This window comes from Miniopterus natalensis, chromosome 12 (assembly GCF_054644295.1).
Source record: "Miniopterus natalensis isolate mMinNat1 chromosome 12, mMinNat1.hap1, whole genome shotgun sequence".
NCBI classification, from domain to species: domain Eukaryota; kingdom Metazoa; phylum Chordata; class Mammalia; order Chiroptera; family Miniopteridae; genus Miniopterus; species Miniopterus natalensis.
In genome coordinates, this window is record NC_142092.1 from 71,534,873 (window position 1) to 71,553,849 (window position 18,977).

General features: G+C 53.9%; 1 protein-coding gene across 5 annotated transcripts in view; it reads left to right on the top strand.

Annotated features, from left to right (window-relative positions):
* The window catches only part of RAPGEF1 (Rap guanine nucleotide exchange factor 1), a 122,316-nt gene that overhangs the window by 86,429 nt on the left and 16,910 nt on the right, over positions 1-18,977 (top strand). For 4 of the 5 annotated variants that reach the window (XM_087822999.1, XM_087822998.1, XM_016196599.2 and 1 more), the window contains 3 exons: positions 13,779-13,867; positions 16,404-16,515; positions 18,292-18,367. In XM_087822999.1, the coding sequence (XP_087679125.1) occupies positions 13,779-13,867; positions 16,404-16,515; positions 18,292-18,367 (277 nt within the window). Of the gene's footprint in view, positions 1-10,885; positions 11,159-11,950; positions 12,044-13,778; positions 13,868-16,403; positions 16,516-18,291; positions 18,368-18,977 lie in introns of all 5 variants that reach the window. The other variant, XM_087823001.1, reaches the window with a different exon arrangement.

The window sequence follows — 18,977 nt, forward strand, 5'->3', positions numbered from 1 at the left end:
ACTCGGGAAAGGAGCCACACCTGGGCTGCACTGCAGCCAGCTGTCCTTATGCACCATTCATTCGCCCTCCCAGGCCATCTCCTTCCTTTAGGATTGTACTTTTACCTGCCTCTGATTTTGTGGACGTGAGGGTTAAGTAAAACCCTGGGAAACTGCCAGGCACACGGTGAGCTTAGAAAAATTCCTACTAGTGCTCCTGCTCTTAGAGTTCTGGAGTCCGGTCTTGGTTCTGTTCTGATTCTGTACGTGAGAGCTTGGGCAAATGGCTTACCCTGCTTGGACCTCCCTCTCCTTCTAAAGCTATGTGGTTGCCCCGGTGACTTTCAGAGGCCTCTCCAAGCCTGGGGTCCCAGTGTGGTATTTCCCACACTCCACCTCGGAACCATCAGTGCCCAAGTGAAGACGGCCCTACCTGTTGTGGGGACCTTGGGGTGTATTCTCCCTCTGGGTGCCGGGGCCCAGCTCCGCAGAGCCCTCTGCACCCCTACACTTGCCAAAGAGAGGCTGAACGCCCCCTCCCCCCCCCCCCTCCCGGCCCGGCCCTGTGCACAGATGCCCTCTGTTTCCTCAGCAGGCTCTTGCTGGCAGACTCCTTTCACAAAGCGTGCAAACTTGGCCTTCAGACAATCCCAGCTCTTGACTCTATTTTTCCCTCTGTGAACAGAAAGTGAGTGTGAATTATCTTAAGAGTATCTACAATATCCCTTTTGAGCAGTTTGGGGTTACAGGACTGTCAATGAACTGGACTGTTTGCTACAGAATGAAAGAAAACATGAGGGCGTCTTAATTAAGTTTGGGTATGAAGGAGGCTAAGGCATCTAGCATCAGGAATATACTAGGCGTTCAGCACCAGCTCCACAAAGGAGCCCAATGAGATGAGCTAATGAAGGTGTTTCTTTCGCGGAAAGGAAGGCCACCCCACGCCAGGCTCGGGAGGCGTTTGTAGTGGCCTGAATGTTTGGAACATTGGACAGCTGATTCAGTGTAACGCCAACACACTTTTCACGTGACCTCTGCTCACACTCTAAGATGTGCCCCTAATAGCCCTCAGCGTTGCCCTCAGAGCAATCCTTTATTTCTGAATTTCTTCATTTCCTGGTTCTGGGGCCTGTCATCAGTCCAGCGTGGAACTCCACAGGGTGCCACTGAGAATATAGCATTGTCATAGCTAAAGGCAGCTCACACTGTCCTTGGCCCAGTGACCTCCCATTTCTACCAGAAGCTTCTAACCATTGAAAACCACCTTGCCAGGGGAATTTGTAGAACAGTAAACCTGCATTGACCAATTCAACTGGAAGTGGGCACTGGAAAGGCATTCCTGTTCACTCTCCCAGGACCCAGCAAGCACGGGCGTGGGTCGGGCAGCAAGAAGGGCCCAGAGCTGGGAGCCCGTCATCCTGAGAGGGAAACATCATTAGGCAGAATGAGACAAGCATAGGGGACCCTGAGGCTGGGAGTGAGTAACCCCGTGAGAGGTCAGGTAGTAGCCAGGGCTTGAAGGACGGTTAGGATTTCAGTCAAGGTCGGGGCAAACAAGTCCCAGATGTTCCCCGAGGTACCTGCCTGAGCATGGGGCTAGAGAGCCTGGCATACATTCTGGAAGGTACCTTGAGTGTGAGCACTCAAGGATTGAGATCAGAGGACAGCTGCTAAAGGGTAGTGACAACAGCCAGCCCTTCCACATGTCTTCAGCCATCCCTACACCTTCACAGAAACCGGCTGCTTCCTGAGCTGCTCTCTCCTTACAAGGCCTCAGGCACTCACGGCTCCCCACCGCCCGCCCTTGTCCCCCACGCCTTTCCACTCCTATTCCTGGCACTGCCCTGTCTCCTCTTGACGTCTTCCACTGGGTCTGCCTGGCCGTCTCATTCCATGGAAATGTGAGCCCCCGAGGCCACAGACGTCCTTTCCTCCCTGGCATGTGCCGTCATCCTGAGAGGCCCAAGCACCTGCACAGACCAGCACCTGCCCTGACCCGTGGTGTCTGGACATCAAGGGTAGTCTGATAGAACGAGGTGTTGGGGAAGTGATAAGTGATTGTGAGGCAGGAAAGAGGTGGAAAGCTGGGTGTAGCCTCCCAGGCCGGGCCAGAAGGCAGCTCCATTGTCCTGCTCTTCTGATGCTACAGGGCTTGGTGTGTCTGCCTCCTGGGGGCACTGGAAAGTGTTTGAGTGATGAGTCCTCCTCAAACAGCTCTCTGACAGGTGCTGGGGTCACTTTTCCTGGGCCCGGACTTTCCCTTGGTTGCTTGTACCCTGGGCTGCTTGCTATGTGGTCCACGGGGCCCAGTGTCTCCACTCTACTCCATCTCTGGTCCCTCTAGCATCAGCCCTTCCCCTCCACATGGAATTCCCATGTTCCATCTCCTTCCCTGCTTGCATTTTCTCTCATTCTGAACCCAGCGGTACCAATCGTAAAAATTGAATTGAGTCTGTATGTTCATTTTACTCTTGACCAGGGAATGACTGGGACTCTCAGGAACCATTAGGGTTGCCGGTCCTTTTGGGTATCACAATGTCGATGTTAGAAAACCACCTTCCTTTATCCCCAGACTCCTTTCTGGGGTACCTTTTTTTTGCTCACTGCAAGTTGCAGACATTTACGATCAGCAGATCTGTCCAGGTGCTGGAAGTCTGCGGAAGTGTTTCTTAACCCTCTTGGCTCCCCGAATGAGTCTGATGATAAAACTGCTACGAGACTCAGGTTTTGAGTAGAACTTGAGAAATACCCATAACTCATTTGTTTTAAAATTTAGGGCAAGGAAGTCAAATATGTATCATCTTGAGGACTTGATTGAAGGGGGGTCTGCAGAGCAGCTGGTATCCCACTCTGAGCAAACCGTGTTGCTCTGAGATGTGGGACCCAGGTTTCCCACATCACCACATGTGCCCTCAACAGAAGGCCTGCGTGTCAGGGATTCTGGGGGTGTCTGCTGAGCTGTCCCCTCACTGCCCCTCCCCCTCAGTCCCTGAGACACACGGCTCCTGAGGTTCCCCTAGTGCACCTGTCACTCACTCTGTCACTCACTCGCTCCTCACCTGGTCGCAGCCAGCTTGAGTATAATGCAGCAGCCACCTGGAGACCTGGGCACTCTAGCTGGTCTAAAGGTCACACAGGAAAGGGGCGGAGGCAGGAGGTGGAGAAGAAAGGAGAGACTCTGGAGGGGGGTAAGGAGGAACGGCAGGCAGAAAGTGGACCAGAGTCCCAAGGGCACTTGGGCTGCTTGACACAGCACGCGTCTGTGTCCATTATAGGAAAAAATAAGTTCCCGCCTTCCTGCCTCTGTCCCTTGTTTCTTCCTGATGTCTTCACTGGCTCCCTGCTCAGGTTAGAGCTCACGAATTTGGAGAGGAGGGGAGGGAGGGTGCAGGGGTAGCCCTGGTTGCCAGAGGTGGGAAGGGTTTCTCTGAGCCTCACCTCTCCTGGCTGGGCTGCTCCATTGGGCCTGCCTGCCTGCCTGGTCAGCTCAGGAAAATGGCTGGGAGCGTCTCTGAGGGCCCCTGCAGCCCTGCCAATGCTCCTCCTGGCCCAGCCATGGCTTGAGTGTCATGTGGGTGTTTCCAATTATTTGGAGTCCTAGACTCTCAGACTCTGTCCCATTCTTGGGGGCCTCACCAGAGTGTGGTTTCCACGTGCAAGGGCAGGTGTCTTCTCACTGGACTTGGGGCTCCCTGCAAGGAACCTTTCCCTGTCCTCTTAACGTTACAGGCACTTAGTGGATGTCATTTGCTCTTACCCGGCCAGACCCTCTGCTCTCCATCCTATTTATGTGAACAGCCCACCATCCACTGAGTTGCCCAAGTAAGGGACGAGGTGTCATTTTGTCCGTTCCCCCCTGCCCCCCCCCACACCACGTTTCCACAGGCACACACCCTGCTGCACTTCCCCAGACATGCATGGCCACTCCCTCCTGCCCCCGGCGTGGGCATGTGGCCTCACTGGCCTTCCTGCCGCCACGGGCAGGTTCCCTCCTTCCCCTTCTAAGTGCTTCAGTCGGAGGCAGGCCCAGTGTTTCCCTCAGTCTTCTGTCCACCCATCCCGTCCCTGTGCCCACGACCTGTGTGCCCTCCACTCTCTTGGCACGGGCTCCTCGCCACTCCCACATTTACTTGCCTCTGTCTTCCACTCCACCCTTCCCCACTGTTGTGTGGACCTGGGCATGGCACTCCCGGTTCACTAGGCCTCGTTTGCTCGTCTCTCCAGTGGGGGCTGGCATTGTGAGGGTAAAGGGAAAGCACGTGTAAGAGTGACATGGTGTAAGATGCATAGCCAGCATTCAGTAAAAAGGGAGATTATAGCAATATTATTTATCACATTGAGAGGTGGTTTCTTTCTTTAGTTTGTACCGTCCAGGTTCTTTTCTCAAGTTTGTAAGTCCTGTAAGGTTAGGGACTGCGCTTTTTCCATGCTTGCAGCGTGGTACATAGTTCAGCAAGTGGCAGGAGCTCCATGACCCTCACCTGACCCAGAGGACCTTGCTTCACCCCCAACCATGAGCAGTGACCAGGGAGGCTTGTAGGTCTCTCCTTCTCCCCATTACCCTGCTTCCCAGCACCTCATCAGAACAAGTGAATGCTGACATGTCACATGATGGCCTCTCTGTTCCCATGAGTCAGACACACTAGTCCCAGGCTGTGGCTGAGAACCCTGTTTCTTCCTCATTTGACCCAAGAGGCTCTGGCTGCTAGTTGTCTGGCCAAGAGTTTCACAAGTAGTTCCTTTCTGCTGGGCTCCTCAGGGCATTCGCCCTGTGCCTTTCTACCCTTCCTGCAAGGCCAGCACTGCCTCTCAAGTGTGAAGTCTGGACTCGATCCCACTCCCACTTGGAGCCTTGACACGGCCTTGGGGAGGGACGTACACACAGACCAGCACCTCTTCTGGGTTTCTGAGACCCTCAGGGAAGAGTGTAGGGCCTGCCTTTGTGTGAAGCCCCAGCACTGAAGGAAATGATTACTGCCTGAGCCGAGGAGCATGCTGGCCTTGCCTGCTGTAGACAGCAAGGGCCACATCAGGGGACAGGACTGGCCCCAGCCCAGCAGCAGGACCCAAGCCTGAAGATCCTCGCCCTGGGGGCTTGCAAAGCAACCCCGGTGACTGGGCCTTTCTGCCCTCACTGGGAAAGACTCCTGCCTCTTTTGTTAATGCTCATGACTCTTTGGGTGGTCAGTGCTCTCGGACCAGCTTCAGACATGGGAATGCTGCAAATGGCTTCTGACTCCATGACAGTTCAACTGGTCGGGCACTGCCCTGGGCCTTGGGAAGATCATGTGGTGCCATGAACCCTAAGGGTGCTGTCCACACACATTGGTGCCTCTACTATCACGTTCTCAGCCACATGTCTGCCTGTTGGGCCTCCCCGCTGCTCTGTGATGGAATGTTCACCCACATCCCAGAGATGGGGACTCAGAATGGAGAAGCCAAACCATTTGCTCAGAGTCTTAAGTAAGAGCTAAGGTTAGAATCCAGATCCCCATCATGAAAAATAGTGTTAGGTTGACATTCATGAAGCGCTTATTTGCAATAAATAAATATCGAGACCTGGGAAGGCTAGGTAAACAGAAAAGTCTGCACATAGGCTGCCATCACAAGGCCTTCGTGGTGCACTCTCCCTCCTGGGAGCACGCCCCTGCCTTTCTTCCCCTTGGGGCGTGCATCTCCTAAACTCTTAAGAGTCCCCACAAGACTTGCAGCCAGGAGAGCAATGGGCAGTGGCAGTTCATCCCAGGCTAACCCCTGAACCTGTGTCCAAGGCCCCCTTTTCTCTGACTTCTCAGTGAGCCAAAGCAGCCCCACCCAGGCTCTCTCCTGTTGCTGCTTCTATCCTAAGCCCTTCCTTGTTTCACTGTCCCCAGTGAGTACGTTTGTACTCTCAAAATAAAAATTAAAAGAGGCCTTCGTGTTCTGACACATTGCAGGGTGTAGCTACAGGCTCTAAATAGAGTCCTAAGAATAAGTATAAATTAGAGCCCCTGCCATGCTGTTTAAATCCAAACCGAGTAAAAATCGTTCAGTCAAATTTCTAGAGCTGAATTCACATCATTTTTTAATCTGTAGTAAATCTTTCTGTAAGGAGTGGGTGCTGTTGAGGTCAGCGATCAGTGACTATACAGATCATCCTCCAGTGTGTTAGAAGGTTTTGCACGAGTATAATTAGCCATGAAATCATTGGCCAAAAATGTAGTGTTTTCAAGGAAGATCTTGTGACTTAAGTTGCAAAAATGTCACATGAGAAGAAAAGTAATAAATCCCCACTTTTACCTGTCCTACTACCTAAAATTCTCCCGAGCAAAAGATTTTTGCCCTTTTACATTCTTTGTTATAAAATACACTAGAATTTTCTAGTGGTTTTTAAGAATAGTCTCGAAGAAGTAAATTTAAAAAGAGCGAGGATATTTTTTACCCCACCATGATGCTGATGAAAATGGGACCAACCGGGGTGCCTCCCCTTCAGTAGCAGAGGGTCTCTCAGGTGCTCGCTGCTTCAGCCTCCGCATTCGCCACTGATGTGAAGTGTCGTCGTCATAAATGAGCACAGGGGCATCAAGTAGGGACGGTGCCTCTGGGCCTAGGGTGGATCCAAAGGATGGCATTTGCAGACAGGACCAGGAAGGAGAGAGGAGACAAAGCCAGCACTCTCCCCTGCAGCCAGCCACCTGGAATGACAACTGTTATCAAGGGTCCTTCCTGGTGACCTAGGCAGGAGCGATCACGTCCCACCTCTGAGAACCAGCTCCACGTGCCTCTCTCCAGGCATCTCCTCCCCTGGAGATAACAGAGGGTGTTGTGCTGTGGCCAAAAGCTGACTTCCTTCCAAGGAAAATAACTTGGGCCCACATTGTGTGGACACTTGGAGTGCCTGCCTGAAGAAAGCACGCTCTGAGCCCAGAGCCAGTGCTGAGCTGTGTCCCGGGGGTTTTCCATGGGGGAAGGAAGCCCAGCCCACACTACAGCTGCTTCCCTCAGTGTGTTTTCTCACAAATGATGGGTGAGAATTGAGGCCCCAAACCAGCTGTCCAATCGCTTGTCTGTTTTGCTAAGTAGCATCCAAAATGCTGAAACCATAATCTTTGCTTGAGCCAGGATTGCGCAGTGATGACCCGTCACCACAAACGCTTCCATGACGGGAAGCCAATCACGGACGTGATCGCATCTCCCATAACTCACAGGGCTGAAGGTTCTCAAGCTTGGAGCTCATGTCGTAGAACAGCCACCACGATCAAGGTCCTTTGGCCTGTGGTTCTAGCTGCAGCTGCTGGCACATAGATGGCCTTCTCCAACCCCCCAGTCTTATATTCAAAGGAATTCAGGGACCCGACATGTTATGTTGAGGAATTGGGGCTTTTCATTTAAAGATCTGCTTTCTTGCCAGCACAACACAGGGCCCATCCCTGGTCGTTTTTCATGCCAGGACTACATTGGAGAGACAGTGTCATGAAAACTGGTGCCTGGCCAGCTTTGGGTGGTTTTGCCTTACAGGGTGTGAGTGGCCTCCTGCTAACACGCAAGGCCATCGGGCTCCACTATCCTTTACACTCAGGAGACTCAGTGGTCCCTCCAAGTGTGTATTTTCCAGAATGGGTGCTGGTTTCTGGGTGCTGCGTCCTGGCTTTGTAGCCTGTCCAGCTCTGGCTCACTGCTGTTTGCATGCTGGTCATCACAAAAATTCAGCTACGGAGAGCTTGGACGGAGTTAGGGGGTTGGGCCCTGCTGTCACGTGCTCAGGACACTTGCTGAGTGAGGGCTGTCCCTACGCATCACTCAGGAGCTGAGCCGTGTGTTACCGCCTCACTTGCCAGCCTGTTTCTTCATCATTGTGATCAGGATCAGGACCACACTTCATGCCTATTCAGTGGGATGGTTCATGCAGAACCCTGGGCACCGCCTCTGACCGGCAGGGAGCATTCTGTCCGAGGAGCTGTCATGACCATCATCCGGATGTGGTCCTTGTGGGCCCGTTGAGGGATCATGTGCGTGGGGGGTGCAGCACCTCCTCTCTTAACAGCTCTCCTTCCCAGGAACAGGCTCTGGAACTCCTAGGACTTTGCAGAAACCTGCAGTCTCCAGACAGGCAGCCAGCCCCTACGGTTATAAAATCCTCAGCCCAAACAGTCTTGCTCTGGCTATAAATAAAAACTCCTGCTGCGGAGAGTGCAGCCGCTCTGTCAGAGGCAAAGCTGCGCACCCGCCAGATCCTAAAATTAACTTCAGGCTGTGCTGAAGTGGCGTTTCTGTTCGGTGGCCAGCTCTGCCTTTCTCCCTGCTTGTAGGAATAAATATGATCTTACAGGGCCTGGAGATGTTTCTCTGGGGAGGCAGTGGAGACCAGACTTGTTGAAAATGGAATGATAATGAGCCCGACGTGGCCCTCAGGTCTGCAGCCGCCGGAGAGGCACCGAGCCTTCTGGTGATTAGAGAGCAGCGCCTTGCATCTCCCCGCCCCCTCGAAGGTACTTCTCAGGCTTGGCTCCTGTCCCTACACGACTGCATATCTTGAATACCAAAGGTGCTCTGGAGCCCAGGAGGGAGGGAGGGGAAGGGTGGGGCGGACACTTGGTCCTAGAGATGCAGAACCACCTCCCCTTCTCCTCGTCCTGCAGTGCCCTCCTTGATGCCTCCCTGAACCGCCTTCCCCAGTCTCCCTCTGTGAACCTTGTCTGCTGCCCTTCCACACTTAAAATTGGGGTACTGCTGAGTCAGGCAATATTCCAGCTCTCTACTAATATCAGCAGTAATTCATAAGTATCCTTCATTCAGTAGATATACATTGGCTCCTATTAAATGCCTCAGCTCTGCCGTGTAGGGTAGTTCTCAGGTTAGTATTTGGGAGGGCAGGGGAAGACGGCTGGTGCTGATCGCATGCTGGTCACATGCTAGGCCTGCTTAGGACTCGCAGGGCGTCACTGTTAAGTCCACACACAGAACCTGCCACAGAAGTGTCGTCGTTTCATCCCAGGTCCCTGTGACTTGAAAATGTGCCCTCTTAGCAATTACCCTGCCCCAGCTCCCAGAAAAGGCGCCAGCGGGGTGGGAGTCTGCCACCCTGAGCTTGTCACATCAGACCTGCTTAGCACGCCACACGATCAGTCAGGAAGCTATCAAGCACGACGCGTTGTGTGGTTACACAGTAGCTGTTTGTGTGCATGTAAGGGTCTCAAGTGTGGCAGGGCCTGCTAAGTGCCGAGTGAGTGTTCGGGGGTGGGGTGTCAATGAGGACAGTGTCGGGACTCTAGAAGGGTCCGCCTTTTTGTCTTGGTCCATTCTGTCTGCTATAACCACCACAGATCAGGTGGCTTATAAACAACAAATTTATTTCTCATGGCTCTGGAGGCTGGAAGATCGGGGTGCCAGCATGGTCTGCTGAGGGCCCTCTTCCAGGTCCCAGACTTTTCATTGTATTCTGATATGGCAGAAGGGCCAGCATCTCTCTGGAGCGTTTTGTGTGTGTGTGTGTTTTTAATTGATTTTAGAGAGAGAGAATGTCAATTTGTTGTCCCACATATTCACCCATGCATTGGTTGATTCTCATATGTGCCCTGACTGGGGATCGAACCCGAAACCTTGGCATATCAGGGCGACTCTCTAACCGAGTGACCCGGCCAGGGCTCTCTGGAACCTCGTGAGGGCGCTATGGACACTCAGGCTGCACAGCCGTCAAGAGTGAGAGCAGCAGGGCTTGGGTGCTGAGCCAGTGGTCCACTCACCCAACTTTCCTGGAAAGAAAGATCTGAACAGAACTTCCCTTCAGCAGGAATCAAAGCTTTAGTGTTAGATGGTCCACTCATTCATTCAGCTGTCCAGGGGTTGGCCTTGAGTTTGTGTCAGAAGAGGAAATAAAATGTGTGAGTCAGTACCTAGCATAGGTCCGCTGGGTGTGATGTAAACCAGCATCCCCTGGTGCTCACGGGGTGAGAGGGCTTTGGTCTCCCCAGGGAGGGAAGAGGAGCTTTCCATTCAATGGTGCAGCGAAGGCGCCCGGCTAGGACTTCAGTCACAGTCCCTTCCAATGCTCTCCCTCTTCTCTGTGACCTTTTAGCAGCGTGTCGGCAGGCCCTTTGCAGGACATGGTGACGTGGTCACATCTTTAGCTGGTGGTCAGTGGTCTCAGCTCCTCTGCCCTCCTCTCACAGAGCCCACGCCTGGAGAGTGCTCACTGTCCCATCCCAGCCTGGCCTCAGGTCTTCCCCCGGGTGGGAATTTGGGGAGTATGGCCCTGGGGTTCTGCAGGGCATCAGAGGCATTCAGGATCACTTCAGTAAGGAAAGGAAAGGGGAAGGGGAGGGCAAGAAAGGAAGGAGAGGGGGGGAAGACAGGAAACAAGAACAGATTGGCTGGAAAGGGAAATGAACTCAGAAATTTTTAGCATTTTGATAGCACAATTCTTCCAGCTGTTTTTAAGGTTCATGCCCTTCCAAAAGGATTTGAGATGAGTTACAATACTGAAAGGGCTGTAGGATTTGACTTTTAGGGGATAAATCCAAAGAGATTTACTTAACCAAAAGATTCAAAATGAGTAAAGATGACCAGGTGTCTGACTACACATGTTGAATTTAGCCACAAGGTTCCTGAAAGGACAGAAGGCATAGAGTGGGATGTGTGACGAGCAGAGGACGTGACCACCCCTGCAGAGCAGGGGGCTTGCTGTCCTCAGGGGCATCCTGCTGTGTAGACCTGAGGACAGGGCTGGTCAGTCCCAGGCCTTCTCGGGAGGGTGGCTGGGCAGGGGCACCTCAGGCCAGAGGACCGCGGGTTGGTGGGGCCTGGCCAGTGGCCCTCGTTGCGGTTGCTGCGAGCAGCCTGTCAGCTCGGCCGAGTTAACCTAATTGCTTTTTCTGTTTCTTTTTCTCCCCATCTCCTCGTCTGTTTGTTTTCCACTTGGATTCTCTAGTATAAATCTGTGTTTAGGTCCTACTCCCAGGACTTCGTGCCTCACAACCAAGCTTCTGTACAACCTTTCCTCCCGCCTACCTCTTCTTCCTCTCCACACTTCCCGCCTGTCCACCAGTCTCAGAGCTCGGACTTGGCGGTGCCGGCCGTGGCCAGCCCGCCTCCCAGCACCGTGGACGGGCCTCTTTCATCTTCTCAGGAGAGCACCTTTCATGGGAACACTGTCTGCCTTCCTCCCGAAACCTCTCTCTCTGACTCGCCCCAGACGCCTTCGGTGAGAACTCAGCACTCGCACCCCCTGGTATGGGCTGCACGTTGTGCGGACGCGGTGTCACTGTGCGTGAGAGCAGCTCCTCCACCAGCGGTCAGCTCTGCGGCCGCCGTGTGCCCTGAGCAGCACGGCCACGTGGAGGTCTGCGCAGGTCACAGGGAAGCAGTAGCCCATTCCACAAAATCCCCTACAGGCTCGGGATCTGAGTTTCCGCAAGTGGGCCCGTGACCATTTAGAGGCTGTCGGTGATCGTGAGCGTGAGAGGAAATGCTGCTGGTTTTCTGTTCGGTTGGTGGTGTTTAGAGGAAGGTACAGAGATCAGACAGTTGCCCTCTAGTTGTGTGGTGCTGAGCACAGGGCCTGCTTTCCTGTGCTGTCTAATGGACTGCAGAGCCTCCTCTGGGCACAAGGACAGGGCACAAGGACAGGGGCAAGTAGATGGGGCAGAGCAAATGCAGGCAGTGGGAACCGACTCCAGCATGTTGAGTCGTCTTGATAGCTGCCTCTTTCCCTCCATAATTTCCCCCACCGCGCTGGGGACCCTGCAGTCCCAACGATGGCCGAGTGGGGAGGGTTGTGCCTCCCCAGGACAGTTGAATGGCCCTTGACATCTTTGGAGAAAGTACAGCATTTGTTCCCTGTACAAGTTAGAGGTGGCCAAGCAGCTTTGTTCTCTGACACTGTCACCATATTCTCTTTCCCATGAAAGGAGCATCCTGGTGGGGCTCCCAGCAGGCTGCCCTTCGATCCTGAGGGCCTGTCACATGTGCTTTCCTCTCGTCCTGTCTCCCCCAGAGTGAACACGCCAGCGAGGAGGCTGGTGAGGGTGAATACGTCAGTCTGTACTCCTCTGGCCCGAGCGGCGAGGAGCTGGCTCACTCTCGAGGAGTAAGTAACCTCGGCTGCCTTATGCATGTGGCCGGCCCGACAGGGCTTGGCCCGGCTTCTGTGTGGCCAGCCTCCCGGTCACTAGCAGACCGGGCCTATTGGGGAGAGGATGTGACTCCTGTGGAGGTCTTCTCGTGGCTTTTGCTTCTGTGCATGCGGCGCTCCGCGAGCCTGGCCCATGGGTCCTCTGGAATCTGCAGGGCAGCCTGCTGATGGCCTGGCCGTGTACCAGCTGCTCTCGGCATTCTTTCTGTCCCATCTTCTAGCGTGAGGTCCATCCTCAGTGCCTCTCGCATAGGGAGGGCTCTCTCCCCACATGGAGCCTCCACACCTTCGCTTCTCTTCCTTCCCAGCTCACCCTTCACCCCTTTGCCAACTGCTTCCCCGGGAGCACTGAGTGTGGCAGGTGGGCCCTGCTGTGCTTACGCATACCCCTTCCTGAGAGAGTGGAGGACCACCTGACACTGTCCCCCATGTTTTACTGCTGTCCCAGCTCCAGTTGAGTGAGGTTCAGCAGTTCTGTCGAGAGTCAGCTTCCAGATTTTGCTACAGCAGAACATGAGCAAGTTCAAAAGCCTCAAAAGTAACTCTCCCCGCAATCTTGAGTGGGACGAGTCCTTGAGGGGAGGGGCCATGCATCCTCCATGTGATCCGTCACAGGGTCCAGCCCCTGAGTAGTGTACTCACTACTGTTAAGACAGCTCCCAAGGGGATCCACACAGGATTCTAGGTGTCCACACAACGCTGCCCCACTTCAGGTGTTAGCAAGTCGTAGAATGTTGTGGGATTTGACCCCATGTGTGAAGGCTTAGCTATATCTCTCCTGGAGTTCCCACCTTACCTATCCACTCTGATGCCCCTGCCCCCGGCATCATCCAGCTCAGCCTCCACAGGGTGGCATCCACCCTGGGCTGGCCCTCCAGGGCCCACTTCTTTACCTGGAACATGTTCAGTGCTGACTGCTTCACCAGGAACCCTCTCCATGACTATGTCCCATGGATTCTTGCCGCCCCGTTCTGACCTGGCCCGGATAGCAGACCAGGGATGTTGTTGCTGAGTGGAGTGGGCCCAGATTCCCAGAAAGGAGTGAGGCTGCTGGAGGAGGGGGGGGTTGTACTCCTGCATGGGAGCAGCTAGACCCTTTGGAGCCATCCCTGGGAGGCCAAGTCGAGCTTAGCAGTCCTGAGGACGGCCTTTAACAAGGGGGTCAGCGAAGCTTAGCTGCCCACCATTAGGGCCCAGTGATTAAGGACACACGTTTAGGGGGTAGACAGCCCTGGGTCTGAGTCGAGGTTGCAGCCTTCTAGCTGTGAGGTCTTGGGCAGGGTCCTTCCTTTGTCCCAGCCTCTGTGTGTGTGTGTGTGGATGGGCATGATGGTGCCAGCTGACAGACAGGTCTTAGTATGGGCACGGTGCCTAGCTGAGCTTTGCTGAGCAGTAGCGACTGTGACATCCTATCTTCCACGGGGTGGTTGGGATAGCTTCATCTCGGTTGGCAGCTGACACGTGTTACAAGTAGTGGCATCTTTCACTGTCCCTGGAGGGCGAGATGCTAGTCTGAAGAGGGCCTGTGCTTTTCTGTGTAATGAACCACATTCATGGGCAACTGGTTCACATCTTGGACCGCTCCCTAGGAACTTACACTCCAAGGCCACTTACAGGCAGGAATGTTGGGAAGCAGATCGGCCTCAGCGTGGGCACCTGTCACAAACCCAGCACTGACTTGTCTTTTCAGGAATCACCAGCTGTGAAAGACGGACATCCCAGAGATCCCTCTTCAATCGGCAATGTCCCCGGGAAGGAAAGCAGAGATGGTGGAGAAAGGTAGGAAGTGGCCCAAGTGGGGTCAGGGGTTCTGAGAGCAGTGAGTCTGCCCTGGGAGTGGCCCGACTGCCCCTTCCAGCCAGCACATCAGGCCTGCGAGAGCTTTATGTCCAGGTTCTTTCTTTTTTATGGCTCTCAAAATTATACGTGCTCAGGGTAGAAAACATGGAAAGTACAGAAAAGTGCAAGAAAACAGGAAAAAAATCACAAATAGCCCATCCCTCGAAGGCCTTCATTCTGGCATGCAGCTGGCCATTACTGCTTGATCTGCACACGTGACATCCACCCTACAAGTTGCCTATCACAATCTTTCAAATCCTAGGCCAACCTTCCTCGACCTCTCCCAAGTTCAGGTGCAGTGAGGGGGTATAAAAAATCCCCCCAAAAAGACTTTATTGTGAGTTTATAGATACACTGTATATATTATATTCTTAAACCACTTGAGAGTAAGTTACAGACAGGATACTCAGTTCCTCCCGAAAACTTAAAGGCCTACCTGATTACAATACCTTACACACCCAAGAAAGCTAATACCGTTCCTCTTGCCGGCACGCCATCGCAGCTCCCTGGTTCTCCCTAACACGTCTTATGCAGCTGGTTTGTTTGGAACCAAGATCAGTCAGGAGTCACCTTTGCACTTAGTTGTATGTCCCTCTCATCTCTTGCTCCATTTTTCAGTATTAGCCTGAGTCAGACCCGACCGGGTTTGGAGGTAGGTAGTAAATGTCCCTGACGTGCTTTTACGAAACATGATGTGTGTGGCCTGCACGTCGGCCCAACCACCTGATGCTGCACATGGGCTCCGCTGCTGTGGAGTGTGCCGTGTACGGGTGGGCAAAAGCAGGTTTACAGCTGTGAGCACGGGAGCAGAGTTATTCTTGTGTGGTCATTTATTAATTATTGTGCTATTTTCCACACAAACAGCTGTGACCCTCCTTTTGCCTACCCCCCGTTTTCAAGCTTTTCGTCCCTCTCCAGGCCAGGGTTCAGCTACCTGTGGGGTCCTGGTTGCAAAGCTAAGCAATACCCAGTTGTCATTGTCAGGCCTAAGCATAAACAGTTGAAGAGGCAGTAAAATAGCAAGAGACAGAAGAAAACTACCAGAAAGCATCCTCTAGGGGCCCGCTGAAGAGCGCCGGCCCACCAGGCTGCTCTCAGCCAGCTCTGTCTGTGGAAAGCCTGATTCATCCGCTAGGCTAAGGCTCCCCAAGTGTTAAGTAAAGGTAGTGGGGTTTCTCATTCAACACCCAGTGGCAAAGTGTGTCTGTGCCACACAACAGCCACTCGTGGGTTCTGTCTCACTCACTGAGCCTGAGGGTGCCATTTCTCAGAGTCCCCCTGGCTTTGTGAAAGAGGCAGGGGACAGGCACACAGACTAGTGAGAAACAGCACTGGCACGTTGTCCTCTTTCTGTAAAAGCCAAACCACAGACCTTGATGAGAGGTATTGACACAGGGTTCTGTCCAGGACCACAGAATTCTGCTCTGGCCCTTCAGTGTTGGCACAAACTTTTATTTTTTTTATTTTTTTAAAATTGATTTTAGAGAGAGGAGGGGAGAAGGAGAGAGAGAAACATCAATGATGAGAGAGAGACACTGATCGGCTGCCTCCTATAAGCCCCCTACTGGCGATGGAGCCCAAAACCCTGGCATGTGCCCTGACCAGGAATCGAACTGGTGACCTCTTGGTTCATGGGTCAACACTCAATCACTGAGCCACACCAGTCAGGGAGGCACAAACTTCCGTGTCTTAGATACTTAGGGTTAAAAATGTGGCTGGCCTGTGACCACAAGGGCTGCCAGTGCCTCATAGGACCCATCTGTAAATCTGAAATCTTAACTATAAATCGAGAATGGGAAAAAACTCAGGGAAAGTAAGGTGCCTACAGAACCAGTGCCCATGCCCCCCGAATGCCCCCCAGCCACCCATCTGCTTCCTGTCAGGGAATCTCTCCTCCCCCTTCACCGGCAAACACCTACTCAGCTCTTCAGTCTCAGCTTGTGTGTCCCATTCTCAAGGGGCCTTCCCTGCTCTTGGGACAAAGCTTGGACCCCTGCTTGTTTTAACGTCTTGTCTCCTGCTAGACCCAGAGGCCTGGGACAAGGGTAGTCTGTGGGTTCACAGAGAGATGGCCCTCAGCAAAGACTTGGGCAGTGGCATTGAGGCCACATGAACACTCTCCCATCCGCCCCGCCTTTTGCTGTTCCCCTCCTTCAGTACTGACCGCACACAGTGGGCGTTGACAGAGAGTGACGGAGACCAGTGCTGATGTAAATAGACTGCTGGAACCTCCTTGCTCTCCTTGCCTAACCCCTTCTATTTCCAGCGGCATCATCCAGAGAGAGCAGGGAAGGGCCCAGGGTCCCACAACTCCTGAGGTGCGGTGCGCAGTGAGTCTGGCTGCCCACTGTAGCTATGATTAGGGCAACTTGCTCAGGGCATGATTTCCATGACCAGGGATGCACTGCCTCAGCCTCCAGGCCTCATGGGGTCGGAGCCTTTCTGACATGTGCAGGACAACCCGTTTTTCCCTCAGGGCCCCGAAGTCACCAGATGCTCCCGACTCGGCTCAGTCGGAGGAGGAAGTGGACGAACTGTCCCTCATCGACCACAGTGAAATCATGGCGAGGCTGACACTCAAGCAAGAGGTGAGTGCCTCGTAGGCCTCTGTGCAGGGTCTGACCGGTGGTGAGGGTGAGGGTGAGGGGCTTCGAGAAGGTAACCTTGAGGCGTGTCATAGAAAGACCAGGCCAGGTTTGGGCCTCCAGGTGGCCACCCAGGCTGTGGGCTCCATGCACCTCTTCTGTCCTGGCTTGGTGCCCGGGCCGTCATGGGTGCTGACAGATCCTAGGCAGATGGAGGAGTAATGGGAGAGGTGCGCTGTCCCCCTCTCTGGATGTCTAGTGAGTGATCTGGGCGAGTTATGGATCATCTCTAAGCCCCAGGTGGATGGTCTGTGAAGATGAAATCCATGTAAGGTGCTCAGCATAGGGGCCAGTGTGGTGAGCCCTCATTAGCATAAGACAGTTATGTTGTAATTGATAGAATAACCCCCCCCAGTTCCAGCAGCAGATATAGCTGGTGCCTTGTCAGGAGAGCCTGATTGGTAAAAACGGTGCTCAAACCTGTCAGATAAAGAGGAGCTAACCTGAAAGTACTGCACGTCTCCCCTCTACCATGCGATTCTGGAGACAGGAATGGCTTAATAACATGGCCCACTCTGAGGACACGACCACTTTCCTGGGCTCTGACCCAGCGGCAGCACATAGACGCACGGACACGCAGGTGGATCCTGCCCTTTGCACACTGCAGGGCCGGGCTGAGCTGGCCAGGCAGTGCAGAGGGGAGTCGGGAAGGCAGGGGTGACAGGGCACATGGACAGCTGGCTCCTCTACAGAGAAAAGTGCTGGTTCGTGACCCTTCCCAGAAATTTTTTCTGAAAAATCAAGTCATGGGCATAGCAACCCCACTCTTCGCTGGAAATCCAAAACACTTTCAGAACTCTGGAGCCCAGGAGTAAGCACTGAAGCCCTGATGAGGCACATGCATCTGAAAGAACAGGAGCTGCAGACACCAGGAGGCTTGTGATGTGGTTGCACTCCCTTCAGTCACAATGACGGAGTATGGGCCCGGCCAGGCCCAGTGCTCTGTGACCTGGGCTTCTAGGCCAGGCCCTGGTGACAGCTCTTTTTTGGCTCCAGGCCAGGTTAATGGGCTAAGGCCTCTCTTTGCTCACATGGAAATAAGGCCGTTTCCTTAACTGGTAGGTGGCAGTCACAGCCGTGGGTCATATAAGCAATGTGAGGTGTAGTTCAGATGTTTTTGTGACACTACACTCCTCTAAGAAGGGCTCCCTAGAAGAACCTGTGACATGATAACAAGTGACTTCTCCTTCTACCAGGGGAAGCAGGTTTAGATTTAGGGCAGCTCGCTGCAGTCATGAACATGCCTGAAATAGTCCCGTTGCTCCAGTTATTCCCGGAGAGGTGGTGGCCGTCCTGCCTGCCTCCCCGTGGGGTCCCACTGTCCCCAGGATGTGAGAACTTCCCTCCTCGCCTCTCTGACCCATGGGCTGGTGAACAGGGAAAGATGGATATTGCCGTGTACCCCTGGCCCAGGTGTGTCTCAGAGCAATGTGCCCCGGTAGCCACCATGTCTGGGCAGCCCCAGGGCCATCTGTCCACCCAGATGAGTTCATTCTGTGCCTGCCTGCTGAGCTCAGAACAGTGGATGAGCGGGATGGGCATGCCTGGCCTCCACAGCATGGCCACATTGTCCCCAGGCTGAGGGAGAGCCGAGGGAAAGGAAACCTGTGACCTCTGTGGCACAGCATCTTTGTCACCTCATCCCTGCCTATGGCATCTGAGACTGACTTCCCACAACTACATGCTGCCTTGTGCCCTCCCGGGCTGCTGTCGTTGCAGGGCGATGATGGGCCTGACGTCCGTGGAGGATCCGGGGACATCCTGCTGGTTCACGCTACTGAAACAGACAGGAAAGGTATGGCAGGGCCTCTGCAGTTGCCTCTGTCCACTTCAGAGCTTCCTGGGTCTGGGCGGGCCTTGCTGCAGCCGTCCACTACCCTGCCCTCTCCGCCAGCCCTGAGTGGGTCAGGATGGTGGTGCTGCTGGGTCATCACGGTTGGAGACCACCTGGGGAACCAGCATTGAAAGCCAGGCCTCTGCTTCCGGCCCTCTTGGAGTGTGCCCCCATTGGTGCAAGGTAGTGATGACCCTGGGACCCACCGGAGTGTAGGGAGGGCAAGTTTCAAGCACAGAGCTTGGCACCTAGCTCAGCTCCACAAACAGTACCTCAGTAAAAACATGTTCAACAATAGTCAAGATGACTCGCAGGTAGCTTTTTATACTTCTCCTATTGTTCCAGACCACTAAATGGGATTCCACTCATGTTCTGCCCAAGAGCCTTCAGCCTTACACGGTTTGCTTCCTTCCAGGAGGGGTTCCCGACCCTCAGCGTCCTGATCCTCTGAGGGGTGGAGGAGCGAGGACCCTCCTACTGGAGGGCTCTGCTAGCAGGAGAGCTGTCCTTCCAGGCTGTGGTCTGCCAGGGGAGAACGAGGGGCCACGGAAGGTGCCAGTGACCTTAGCCA